This window comes from Oryza glaberrima, chromosome 4 (genome assembly GCF_000147395.1).
Source record: "Oryza glaberrima chromosome 4, OglaRS2, whole genome shotgun sequence".
Taxonomy (NCBI): domain Eukaryota; kingdom Viridiplantae; phylum Streptophyta; class Magnoliopsida; order Poales; family Poaceae; genus Oryza; species Oryza glaberrima.
Window position 1 is genome coordinate 5,288,636 of NC_068329.1, and position 13,868 is coordinate 5,302,503.

At 41.7% G+C, this 13,868-nt stretch overlaps 1 protein-coding gene across 1 annotated transcript; it reads left to right on the forward strand.

Annotated features, from left to right (window-relative positions):
* Positions 1–440: 440 nt before the first annotated feature.
* On the forward strand, positions 441–1,498 carry LOC127770022 (putative F-box protein At3g16210). Its single transcript, XM_052295692.1, has 2 exons — positions 441–1,213; positions 1,300–1,498. The coding sequence occupies exons 1-2, from the start codon at positions 718–720 to the stop codon at positions 1,374–1,376; spliced, it is 573 nt and encodes a 190-aa protein (XP_052151652.1). The 5' UTR covers positions 441–717; the 3' UTR covers positions 1,377–1,498.
* The last annotated feature ends 12,370 nt before the right edge of the window (positions 1,499–13,868 follow it).

The following is a 13,868-nucleotide window of genomic DNA, read 5'->3' on the forward strand; positions in this document are numbered from 1 at the left end:
GGTATGTTAGCAGACTACAGTAGTAATTTTCTTGAAGAACATTCTCATTCAAAATTTTGGCCAACTGCTGACATTTCCCATGCCATCACATATTCTCAGCAAATTCATTGCTTTTTATCAAGTTACTCACACTAATATTTCACATTTTGTGAAGTAGAGTACTTAATTTGTTATGCCCGCAGCGACGCGCAGGGATTTAACTAGTTAATTAGTAGGGATGACTTGTATAGGTATATAGGATATAGGATATGTTCAATATTTGGGCCTGTTTTGTCGGTGAAATGAAAATTTTTGGGTGTCACATCGGATGTTTGACCGGATGTCGGAAGAGTTTTTCGGATACGAATGAAAAAACTAATTTCATAATTCGCCTGGAAACCGCAAGATGAATCTTTTGAGCCTAATTAATCTGTCATTAGCATGTGTGGGTTACTGTAGCACTTATGACTAATCATGGACGAATCTTACCTACAAACTGTGTGATTAGTTTTTCTTTTTAGTTATATTTAATGCTATGTATATGTGTCAAATATTCGATGCGATATTTTTTGAACTAAACAGCCCCTTAATTCCTTCTGTCGTTCCATTTCTCGTCAGGATTCCCCCAAATTCCCAAAATCGCTCGCCAAGCGCCGCCGCCGCCGTCACCCTGCCAAAGCCCTAGCTTCTCGCCATTGCTAGCCGAACCACCGGCTGCTAGCTGCGGATCCGGAGACCATGCCCAAGGCCACGAGAGGAAGACGGACGCGGGGCGGGCGCCGCGCCGCCGCCCGCAGCGTCCCGGAGGAGCTCTTGTGGGAGATCCTCGTCCGCCTGCCGGCGAAGGACCTCCTCCGCTGCCGCGCGGTCTGCCGCAGCTGGCGCCGCCTCGCCACCTCTGCCGACTTCCTCCTCACGCACCACCGCCTCCAGCCGTCGCTCCCGCTCGTCTCCTTCCGTCGCCCAATCAGCCGGCTCAGCCGCGAAGTCACCGACGCCTCCGTCGAAACCTTCGACCTCCGGCATTCCCCACCATGGCGCCGCCCGGTTCTCGCGTTCAACGATTACAACCAGCGCCATGACTTCACCATCTACGCCTCCTGCGACGGTCTCTTGCTCCTGACCCTCGCCAACCACCGCTTCTATATCTGCAACCCGGCTACGCGGCAGTGGACTATACTTCCGGGCCTCACCGGCGGTACAGTCGACGCGCTGTACCTGCATCGCCCGTCTGGTGAGTACCGTGTCCTATTCTGGAAGGATGTAAACACCAGTACAATTGATGCTTACTATGTCCTCACGGTGGGCTCCTCTGAGAAGCCGAGGTGTATTGTCCTGCCTGTGTCATCAGAGTCAATGAAGCCATTCTTGACTCGAGGGATTATTTCTGCCAATGAGCACCCGCCTGTCATGCTTCACGGTTGCCTGCATTGGGGTCCTGGCTGCTTCTTTCACCACAAAGTTGTCGTTTTCGACCCGGTGGTTGAGTCATTCATCAGGTTGATACCTTCTCCTAAAGCTTTCGGTGAAGCTAATTTGCATGAGATGGATGGTATTCTTGGCTTAAGTCGTACTGGTGCTGATATGATTGTAACAACTGCAAAGCTCTGGGAGTTGCAGGATTATGATATGGGAGTCTGGTCACTGAAGTACCAAATTAAATTGCCAGTGCTGGAGATGACCAGTATTACAGATAGTAAATATTACTATGCAACAGTTGTGTCTGAGAATGGAGATGTGCTAATCCGCTGTCGCCATCCTTGGTACATGTTCCATTTTGACAGCAAGGGAAAGTTGGTGGACAAATTCTTATGGGATGGGGTGTGTCCAAATGTCACTGGGCACTGGTTCAAAGAAAGCCTAGTCAGCCATGCATTCTTCCCGATGCAAGATGGTGTTTGTGTGAGAGAGCCACGTTTTTTCCGAGGGCTGTAGGCTACAATGATGCTTCTGGACAACCGTTTTCCTTACTCAGTAAGTATGTGGCCCATGTGAAATTATATTGAAATGTAGGAAGCTTAAATTAGTAGACCACATTTTTTTTCAAATGGTAGGACAATATCGTCTTCACAGCTTACCATGGTCCTATTCTGTTTAAATTTGGTGTACTTTGAGTCTTTCAGTGACCTTTTTGTTAGATGCTTGCAAATTCATCTGAATAGTAATATTATTCCTTTGAATGGAGATGGGTGTGCCTTCTCCTGTCAGGGTGATCTATGGGTGTTAATGTTAAGGTTAGTATGGGTCCTACCTAGCAATATCAAATTGGTGAGGTGGAGAGTTAAAGGAGAGAATCACAAGAAATACAAGAAGTGTTTTGCTGGAGGCAATGCTTGGGCACAAAACCAAACCACAACAAAAACCAAAAATTGCACTAGGGGTGTAGAAGTGTCCATAGCATTAATAATATACTTCATAAGAAGATAACGTATTTAGGTCCACCGCTAGAAACTATGCATCCTTGTTGTATGTCCATATAGCGTCAATTATTTAAATATTATTTCACAGCCAATCAATCAGACTTGACAGTGAATCAAACAATTAACCTTTATAACTGATGACTGGAGTTTATACTGAAGAAATCTGTGAAAGCATACGTGCGCCTATACAGTGAAAAATATCAAGTGAGATGGCAGTTGTCTGTAATGGGGAAATCTGTAACGCAAACACCTATACAACAAAAAATATTAGGTGAGATAGTAATAGTGTGCTTCCTTGTTACACAAATTTTACATTAGCATCTGGGTGCACTGACTACTTTAGTTGTTAATGTTTTCACTTCTGAGAAGGGAGTGGAAGCACTATCACTCATTTCAGCTAGTGTTCAAAACATAAATTGAGAATTCTCTAGCATTCAGAAGAATAGATTTCTAATTTGACTATTTCTGATTTGAATACTGTAGGAAAAAGAAATTTGTCACCACTAGATTTTTCATTTCCAGTGAAATCTTCTTTAGGTTCCTGTTTCAACACTTGGGGCAGTTAAGATGTAAAACACACTGTCCATATAAAAAGATATGAAGCATGTTGGTTTAGGTATTGCATCCCAGTACTCATATTGTTTCTTCAACCCACAAGGCACTACTCTTTTTGTTGGGCCTGTTTAATGGAGGCTTTTGGTAGGGATAAGTTTCCTGGTACAAGAGAGGATTTTTCTAAACTGATGGCTAAAATTGAGGTGTGGCTTTAGCTATTACGTGATATATTTTTTGTTTATTTTGGCTTTGGGGCCTACATTTGGGCAATTTGGCATACTCGGAATAAAATTGCAACCAAGAAAAAAAATCCTTAGTCGATGAATTAAAATAAATTTTTTTTTTATTTTATTTGCAATCTTAGTGTGCTCTTGTGTGAGGACAAAGGGAAGGTTGAAGATCTCGGTAACAGACTGAAAGTGTGCATACAAAGTAAATTCAGTGTCTTTTGATTTTCCATTGTCAGGATTTGTTTGGGAGATGAAGTACGTCCACATGGCCGCTGTAATGTTGGGTTTTTATACTCATTTATGATAAAGCTGGTGTTTCCACTCTCCAGCGATAAACCTTTTGTGCCCATATCTTGCTTTCAATAGAAGCAAGGGCTTTTCCCCCTTTTGAGAACTACTCTGCTCTTCATTTTTGTTGGTTTTACCAAGTGTCTACTGTGTCTCCATGTAGTCTATCTTGAGGTTATCGATTAAACAGAAATCCCCACAGTTGACAGAGTGAGAACTCCAATAGCAAAAGGAAACACCTGGTGATTCATCAGCGGCTCATGCTTTCTTGCTCAGCAGGCGAATTTGTGGCTTGCAGCGGGCTCACGCTTTCTTGGTCCCCATAGTTGAAAGCCTTCCTTTGTGGCTTGTAGTGGGCTGTCTTTCTGGTATGGCACCTCATGGGTATTTGGCGAGGTGGACACAGCATCTCTTACTGCAGTTGGCGAGGTGGGCATGGAGTTTCACATGCCGGCAGTCGGCAACGTGGCCATAGTGCCTCCCACGGTGGTCCTTGCAGCAAGGCAGCCAGAGCAACTCCTATGGTTCGTTCTGTTTTGATTCTGTTGACAATTTTGTGTGTAAGATAGATGGAAGGCCCAACCCCCGGAGGGTAGCTATGGTCTCCGGTCTGTTGCAGGGTATTGTAGCTGTGGTCATGTGTAACCGGTGAGAGATACATAAACTTTAAAAATTCGTGGTAAGTTTTCTCTGACTTTTGCAGGGAGAAAAGAGATCTGGTGGCAGAGGGAGGGGGGGCTGGTGACATGGTGTTCTAGTTTGTGATTTGGGGGGGGGGGGGGGGGGGGGGGGTATTGTACTACAAATTGCTAGCTCCTAGTTCTCTGCAGTTTTTTTTTTAGTAAAAGTACATCTGATACATCGGCAGGGAAAAAGCATATAATTCATACGGGATGATATCCTGCCTGGATCATTTTGTCAGTTGTAGTTGTTAAATGCTGAACTAATGTTTGATAGAGTTCATAATTCCGGAAAATATCAACTGCTAGGCATGTTCCAGTACCTAGCATTAGTTCTAGGGAAGTGCTACTTGTGAGAGATTATCCATTAAGAACTGAGGCTCATTGCTACAATTTTATAACATACAAGTGTAGCAGCTAGCCATCTACTAAGATTTTGTCTCAAGTGGCGCCGTTTAACACAACCTTTTGTATTCTTTTCCCCCGTTCTTTTTTTCTCTTAGTTCAGGACTACAACTTATATTTTTATGGTTGAAATGGATCTGATTGTCTATTAATCTCCACTTTACTGGGGGGTTGGAATGGTAAAATTGGGCTTCAGTTATCAACATTACCTGCCACTTGACCCTCACAGCAGATTACTTTGTTTGGTGCATATATATGGAAACCGCGTGAATGCTATCTACTCTAACTTTCTTTGTCCTGCATTTTTTTTAATAAAACAGGATATATGAACAACAAGTTTAATTCTACACAAATTTTGTTGTGTGACTTCTGCTGAGAATTATCAATTCTCTACATGACCTGTATTGCTGGTGGCCCCTCATCTTCTTTTTCTACGAAGGATGTTATGGGCAATATCATTATTTAAGAATTTTCAAGGCCCGTACCTCCCACCCCTGTGTAGGCAGGAGGTGGCCAAGGAAATGGATGATTATCTGAATTTTATGTTGCTTATATTATTGTTTTAGTATTAGTCTGTTTGCTCTAAAATCAGAAACTTGAAATTAAGTAAAATAATAATGATATGTAGTTCTAGTTCATGCTAGTACATTGCATAGTTAGAAATAGCTACAATTTGGGATGGAGGTGGTAGTTATTTTATTATAAACTCTACTATGTTAGTCTTTAAAGTATTGTTTTACTCAGATTATGAGCAATCGACTAGTGTATACTCTAAAATAAAATTGGTAGCTTTTTCCGTTTTGTTTATCAGCAACTTAAGTTAGAGGGTGTCACGTCCTGATTTCTTGTAGCTAATTCTTAATTTTTTTAAATTCACATTTGTGTTTATTTGCCTAAATTAGCTCAATAAAATTTTCATAAATGAATAAGGGTTTAATTTTACTAAATAAATTAATTACGCTGCCCATTTATTATTTTATTGTTTGTTAAATGGAGTTATTTGGTTTTTATTTGAGTTTGGAAGTGGCGCTCAATTTGATTAATTCTTCCAAATCCTAAAATTCCCTCTCTAGAAAAATTCCTCAAAATTCCTAACAATCCAAAATCTCCAGATTTTGAATTTTCCATAAATTCAAATTTCCTCCTTTGTATTTCTTCCTCTTTCCTCTCTTCTCATTTTCTTTTTCCTTCCTCTCATTGCCTCCTAATCTCTGTGTATCTCTACCAATCTCTCTCAGTTCTATCTATTCTCTCTATTTTCTATGTGCAGAGGAGTTGAAGCTTAGAGCCAAAGCCACTCCTCACCTGTCCTGGTTTCCAGGCTATTCCATGCCCCCCTTCTTCAATTTCCACTAATCTATTGCTCTCTCTTAATTCTCTATCAATGCCAGAAACTAAATCACCATCACCAATTGCATCCGTTATTCTAATTGCCTGTCACCTCTGTGACCCCCTTCTCCCTCAGAAGCCAGATGTTTCAGTTTCTCCATCAAGCAGCGCCATGCATGTCTTACAATCATGCAGCAAAATCAATTTCTTCCCCTCCCTAATCAATCTCTCTCTTGATTATCTAAAAATTAAATCAACTTGATGAAGCTTGATCCAATTTTCCAGTTCCCCAGCCACCTCTCCATCTCCACTATCAATTTTTCCTCTTCGATATGCCAAAAATTGAATCGTCTTCAATTGCCGGAGCCAGTTTACCAATGTGCAGTCACCTCTCTAACTCCTTCCTCCCTCAGCCAGGACACCATGCCACTACTTCCAATACTAACCATTCTTTTCCTCCCTAATCAATTTCTCTCTTCAATACCGAAGTTTGAATCTGTCTTGATGAGCTTGATTCATTTTTTTCATCTCCCGGTTACTTCTCGGCTCCCAACCACTCACTTCATCCTCCACACGCGCATGACGACGAACAGCCGCGTCACTTAGAGCACCCGCAATGGTAAAGTAAGGTGCTATCTATAAAACATGTATATCTCAGCAATAGACTAGATTAATAGTAAACCACCTCAATAGTATGTCTATATGGGTATCTATAGCTCTCTAATGCATTGCCTTGTTTTTCCCTATAGACTATCTCTAAGTTAGTAGATAGCTTTGCTCTTTCTCTCCATTTAATATCTTCCATGTAGAAAAATATGCTGATATGGATATCTTGTAGAGAGCCTATAGATAACCATTGTGGGTGCCCTTATCCTTCTCCATCAAAACTCTCTGGCCCCTTCCTCTCCTTTATCAATTTCACTCCATGAGTGCTAAAAATTAAATAGCTTTGATGAGTTTGATCCGTTTTTCCAATCACTACTGCCGCTCCAACTCCTGGCTGCTCAGCTCCATGTCCTCTATAAAAAGCAGCACCACTTCTCTCGTTTACTCTTTTTACTGAACTAACCAACTCCTCTGCCGCCTTCACAGCCACTGCCACTGGTGAGCACTACCGCAGCCGCTGTCTTCCTTGCCACCATCCTTTGTCGCACAAATCCATTGACGATGAATCATGTCGCCACAGGAAGCTCCAGCCGCATCGCTGCCATCATATGCTGCCACCTTGGGATATCGAGCAGGCACTGTTCTCGCAGCCCGGGTGAGCACCGATGCCGCCGCTGTCATCGCAAACACGAGCTGCTGCGTGGGAAGATCGAACCGGCGACATTGTCATCTTGTTTCCAGCACTGCTACTGCGATCGAACCGGCGACATTGTCATCTTGTCATCTTGTCCGCTGCTATCACCTCCTGCTCCGTGCTCTATTTCGGAACGCTGTTACTGCCATCTTCACCTTGGATGTGGTCGGCATACAATGCTGCTGCAATTGGTGAGTTCCGGTGCCACTTCCTCTTTCTTCTTCTTCAATAACCAGCAAAAAGTTGGCTGTTACACCACAGGTTGTTCCACAGAAAATACACCTTTCCAGCCAGAGGTTGAGGAAGGCAATGTGTTCTTCATCTGTCATTGGTCCAGTGCCCATACATCAGCTTACGTATCCTGACCAGCTACCACCAGCTTTGGTTTTGATTTTGTGTTCGCTTTTGGTCTTTAAGCTGATGGGGTTGGCTGATGAGGTGATATCTAGACCTGTGAGCATTGTAATATCCAGAAGAGTCATCGGCCCATGGTATCCAAAGATGAAAGCATTAATCATATAGCCAATACTCCCCTTACGATGTCCTCCTGGTGTTTCGAGAGACTACCCTGGTTGCCGAGTTCCTTACGATAACCTGTTATGGCCATCCAACCGGGGCTAAATACGGAGAAGTACCCTCCCCATAATGTAACTTAGGATTATATACACGCGCGAAGGAATACCCGTACTGAGCTATCACCATCAGCGGCCTACCTCGACATATCTGCAGCATATAACCCCAAATAACGATATCCAGTAATCTAAGCACCACGTTTAAATTACCAAATACTACTCTAATATCATCGTCATGACATATAGAGCAATCGTATGCATGATCATTATACCCACACCATTGCATCTCCCAGATAAGCTAGCATCATAATCAATATAATTACGATATATAACAAAGTTGGTATTCATATACTTGGAAAGTAATACAATATGATAGTAATATAAAGAAGAATGTTCTAGTAATATAAAGAAGAATATTCTAATACCCGAATCCTTCCGAAGATTTCTCGGACTAAGACTCCTATTCCATTCCTACTCCACTAGCTCTAGAACACTACTAAACTTGAGAGAGAGAGAGAGAGCTTGATTCTTCTTACATGAGGTGTGTATTGAAATGAAGAGAGTGAGAGCCTTTTATAGCTTGAGTACGACGGTTGGAAAGGTCGGTAATACCCTCCAACCTTTATAGAGAGCCAATCTCAATCTCAGCCGTCCATCAAAACCCTGCATCCAACAGAGCCACGACGGGTTTGGCTGAACCATGGGCTGGGCCGACCTAGCCCAATTTCGACAGGTGGTCTCCTCTTTTGCTTCTTTTCGCAGACTTGTGAATTTCAGACTGTTTTGGTCGTGTCAATTTGTTTTTCTCAGCCCACTTGTCCGCAAGTCTGATTCTCAATAGCGTCCGATTGATTGATCATCCGTTTTGCTGCCGATTCTCCTCCATTTTGTATTTATTCGATGCAAGATGTTAGAATCCTAGTGCTAGTGGAATATAACTTATTCTAACATAAATATGCATTGTAAGCATAACTAGTTCTCCTTTATTTTGGTAATATTGACGAGCGCAACTGATCGATAACGACCGTCAACAGCGGGCGTATTTTCACATCAAGATGTCCATAATGGACTAAATCTGTATTCGGGGTATAAATATAAACCCCCTAGCATTGTAATACGGTAAACAATCCAATACAACTTTAGCACATCGCCACCCTTTTTGTTTTTACTTTATGATGAGTTCGCTTCGCAAGAGGTAACCTGTCTCGATGGCCTGTGCTATCGGGGCTATTATGTCGTTTTAGATATCTTAGTCCTTGTATCAAGACCATTGCTAGCATATGTCTCTGTTAATCTAGTCTTAGCAATTCAATTTAGCTATATCAGCCGGCTTGATCGTCTAGATATTGTGTTTCTTTTCGTACTTAGTGCTGCATCAGTACATTTGACCTACTAAGTCGTGTTTAGAACCATAATCTCTAGTCAGCTTCTTGATTGCTAATAGGGGTAACATCGGGGTTTCAACCGATCTTACCTAATATATATGCTTAATGTTGGTATTTCTTAATGTCACAGATAGAATTCGCAAGCGCACTGTTGGTATTTCTTAACGACATTACTAGAAATATAATTCCCAGCAATGGCGCAGAAATACTTCTGGTATATTATGGTTACAGAGTTCATCCGCAAGCGTACGGATATACCAATGTAGCATTTCACCTGAGAGTATTCTAAGGGTATTGTATTTATTTTATCCCGAGAGAAGATCATGTAGAGAGAACTTGACTAATAATTTATATATTACTTGCAATAATCATATCTTAAATAGGGGTTAAGATAATCCAAGGGTAGATTGACACACAAGCATTTAAGCTACTCATTCTCATACTAAATTATATAAGCTAAGTGGGAAGAAAAGAGAAAGATAAACTATTCCTATACTTCTAGTATACATACTATACATACATTCTAGTCATCTGATATACTAGCTAATATCCTCTATCCGATGCCCTCCTGGTACTTCGAGAAGCCACCCCTGACTGCCGAGTTCCTTACGAAAGCTTGTCATGACCATACAATCGGGGCTAAATACGGAGGAATACACTTCCCAGGGAATTAACTTAGGATTATATACACGCGCGGAGGAATACCCATACTGAGCTGTCACCATTAGCGGCCCACCTCTCATCCGCAACATATAACCCCAAATAATGATATCTCGTAATCTAGACACCACGTCTAAACTACCAGATACTACTCTAATATCACTGTCATGACATAGAGTAATTGCATAAGCAAACATTATACCCGCACCAAAGCATCTCCCAGATAAGCTAGCAGCATATTCAGTATAACATAAACATAATGTAAAATAGGCATTCATATACTCGGAAAGTATTTCAATACCATAAATGTATATAGAAGAATATTCTAATAGTATTACAAAGCTTACAAAAGAGAAGAGAAGAGCTACTAGAGCTATACCCAAACTCTTCCTAAGGCTTCCGGACTCCTGATTTCTACTCTATTTCTATTCCACTAGCTTGATATTACTAAACTAAACTTGAGAGAATAGGAGAGAGCTTTGCTTGAGGTGTGTGTTGAAGTGAAGATAGTGAACTCCTTTTATAGGCAGGTATGACGGTTGTAACCGCTGCTAAATGTCCGAAGTACCCCGCAACCGCCATCAGGAGAAGATCTGGAGCGTCCCTGCCAAACCCCACATCTAATGGTGAAGAGGAAGGTTCGGCCGAACTAGGGGCCGGCCCAACCTGGCCCAAAATCGGCAGGTGGCCTCCTCCATTGCTTCACTTCGTAGACTTATGAATTTTGGACCAATTCATCGTGTCAATTCTGAGTTCTTGGCCCATTCATGCATAAGTCTGATTGTCGACATCGTCCGATTGATTTATCGTCTGTGTTGATGTCGATTCTCCTCCACTTTATGGTCATTCTCTGTAAAAAGGTTAGTATACCTAATACTAGTGGAATATTATTATTCTAACATATATATACATCGCAAGCATCACTAGTTCTCCTTTATTTTGGTAATATTGACGGTCGAAACTGATCGATAGCGACCGTCAACACGCACTGAAGATACCGATGTAGCACTTCACCCGAGAGTATTCCTTGGTATCGATTTCTACTGTGGGAAGGTGTTTGTCAGCTCTTCAGCAGGTTCCAAGGACATAAATCAAGGGTCTGCAAAGGGTAGAGAGAATTTACTAGTGAAAGACAATGTCTATGCAAAGCTCAATTTAATCCTAACGCGATACTTCGGGCACTGGTCAGCCCGCTACTACTAGATGTCGCTCTACTACGTACCTGGACAGGGAGGACTTTAGTGTAATTGAGGGCTGTCACCACCTCGACACCCACCTAAAACCTACCATGGGATACGAAGCATTCACCGGAAATTAACTACCCAGATACTACGTCTAAGCAATTAATATCTAATTTAGCGTTAGCTAAACACTAAAGCAACCACTATATTCTACTGGATTATAGTGATCAATGGTCCTGCACGCTAATTAGAAACTAACTAAGAGATAAATCTCACAGAATAAATCTCAATTATTTAGAATGATATTTCTATTAAAGCAGAGTAAATAATAGAGTAAAAGAAATAAGAAGAGGATTACCGACAACTCTGGAATTCTTCCGAGTTTCTCTACTCTACTCTTTCCCTACTACTAGTATAGAATAAAGTACAATAGAACTTCTTATAATTCAGTTCAAGCTTGGAGTGTGTGTGAGAAGTGAAGTGAAGAACTCTATTTACAGGCATGTATGACGGTTGTAATTATGCGAATTGTAGGAATTGCCCCGCAACTGCCATTAGGAGCACATCTGGAACGTCCATGCGAAACCTTGGATCAAACGGCGATCACAGGGTTCGGCCGAACTTGGGCTGGGCCAGATGGCCCCCAGCTTCGGTCTGGGCCTCCTCCTTGCTCCGCCATATCCATTTCCAGGAAAGTTGGCCCATTTTCTGATGCTTCGATGAAGTTTAAGACCCACTCTTGTATGGATAGAATTATTCATTTACTAAGTCTGTATTTCCTCCCGAATTTGGTGGATTATTACCTGTATCCAAATATACACCAACACTCGTGAAAAATGTTAGATTTAAACCGTACCACTATGTTGGATGTTTTATGCAGGTATTGGTGGCATAAAATTGGCATTTAACCGCTACCAACACTTATTTATCCGTTTCATGTATATTTACCACCGATATAGACAGATCACCTAATAGTAATATATCAAGTCCAGGTCATATTGGCTGGGCTATCAATATTGACTATTGACCTCTATTTGGTTTATTACTATAGATTGATTTGCCTATATGGATTTGTACTAGAGTATTAGCTAGTACATTATCTTTCTTGCTCCAAATACGGTTACATCGGCTATTTTAATAATATTGTCTTAAGCTTTTTTATCAATCTTGATAGATACTGTTATAGCTGATGAGGCATATTTAGGATTTAATATTAATTCTTTGATATGTCCAGTCCATAGCCGATTTGGTCTAACTTCATCGGTTGAGACCACCAACGATACACTATCGGCTGATTAACTCTGCTTTTGTCTTTCTTGCTGATTGTAGGATCAAATCAGGCACATCCTTGGACTTGCACTGGAGTTAAGCATATCTCCCTGGCCGCTGTGTTTTCACATCAACACGCTTTTGGCATGTCTAGTGGGACACTCGAGGCTAGCCTTGGACCTGCACTGCATTTAAGCAGATCTCCTAGACAGCTGTGTTTTCACATCAACAACCGCTCCTATGCAATTAATTACTACTCTAGCATTAGCTAAACACTAAAATAATCACTATCTATTAATGAACAATAATGAACAATGATCCAATACGCTAATAGAAACTAACTAAGAGATAATCCTCACAAAGCAAATCTCAATTACTCGATAAAGATAATATCAACTAAAGCAGAGTAATTAACAAGGTACAAAAGATAAAGTAAAAAATACCGACAATTGCGGAATTCCTCTGACTTTTTCTTCCTTACTCTCTTCCTATTCTAATGTACATAAAAAAATACAATAGAGCCTCTTATAATTCAGCTCATGCATGGTGTGTGTTGTGAATGAGGGAGGAGAGGCCCTGATATAGTCTCCACAAGACGGTTTGGCAGTTGGAATTGTTGGAAACACCATTCCACCGTCTTTGGGAAGCCATTTGGGACGTCCATGTGGAAGCAGAAGGCGAACGATGCAGTTGTGGGTTCGGCCGAACCCAGGCCAACCCAACTGGCCTTTTCTTGGCGGTTCCTGCTCTGTGAGTTCTCTTCAGTGTTCCTCCGAAGTTGGCCTACTTTGTAAAATCAAGGAGTTGATTTAGATTTTGTGATGAAAATATTGCTGGTTTGCTAATGTTATTTTGGAGATTTAATAGATGGTTGATTTTGTGAAGTGGTAGTTTTCTGTTGACCCTGGCGGTCAGACCGGCTATGTGTCGCTGGTCAGACCACAGGTGTTGTGGCAGTCAGAACTGCCGACCCGACGGTTTGACCGGCAGGATTCTGATCGTGTTTGGTTTCAGGTTGTCTTGTTGGATTTGGATGTTTCCTTCGGGGATTTGACTTCTAGATTGTTCCTATGTGTATGGATACTGTTGTTATCAAGTTGGGACGAACTTGTGCTCGGAATATGGTTTCTTAGTTGTTGCATGTGCAACTGTTGCTTGAGGCCTTGGGATAGTGTTGCCGTTGATAGATCGGAGTCGACTTGGGAGAAGTTGATGTCCAGGGATCAATAGATCATGCGGGATGCTAAAGGCTAGAGGACAATGCATGTGGTGATGAAGAAATTCATGAGGTATACAAGAGGGATTGTGTACGTACGGAAAGAGGAGTCAAATTTGGAAGGGTGTCCAAATTCGGTAAGATTGATTGAGTTAAGGAAAGAGATGAGTTGTATACTTGCAAGAGAGGTTTTCCTACGTGGGTTAGGAGTCCTAAGTTGTCTTAGATTCGTGGGCTTTGCACAATCTACCTCATGTATAAATAGAGAGGGAGGGTGAGGCCTCCCGGTATCGGTTTTAGAGAGACTTGAGTTTAGAGAAGGTTTGGGTTTCGAGTTTAGTTCGAGATTTTGGTGAGAGTGCTGTTGGTGCACTTTGTAAACACTAATTGATGCAATAA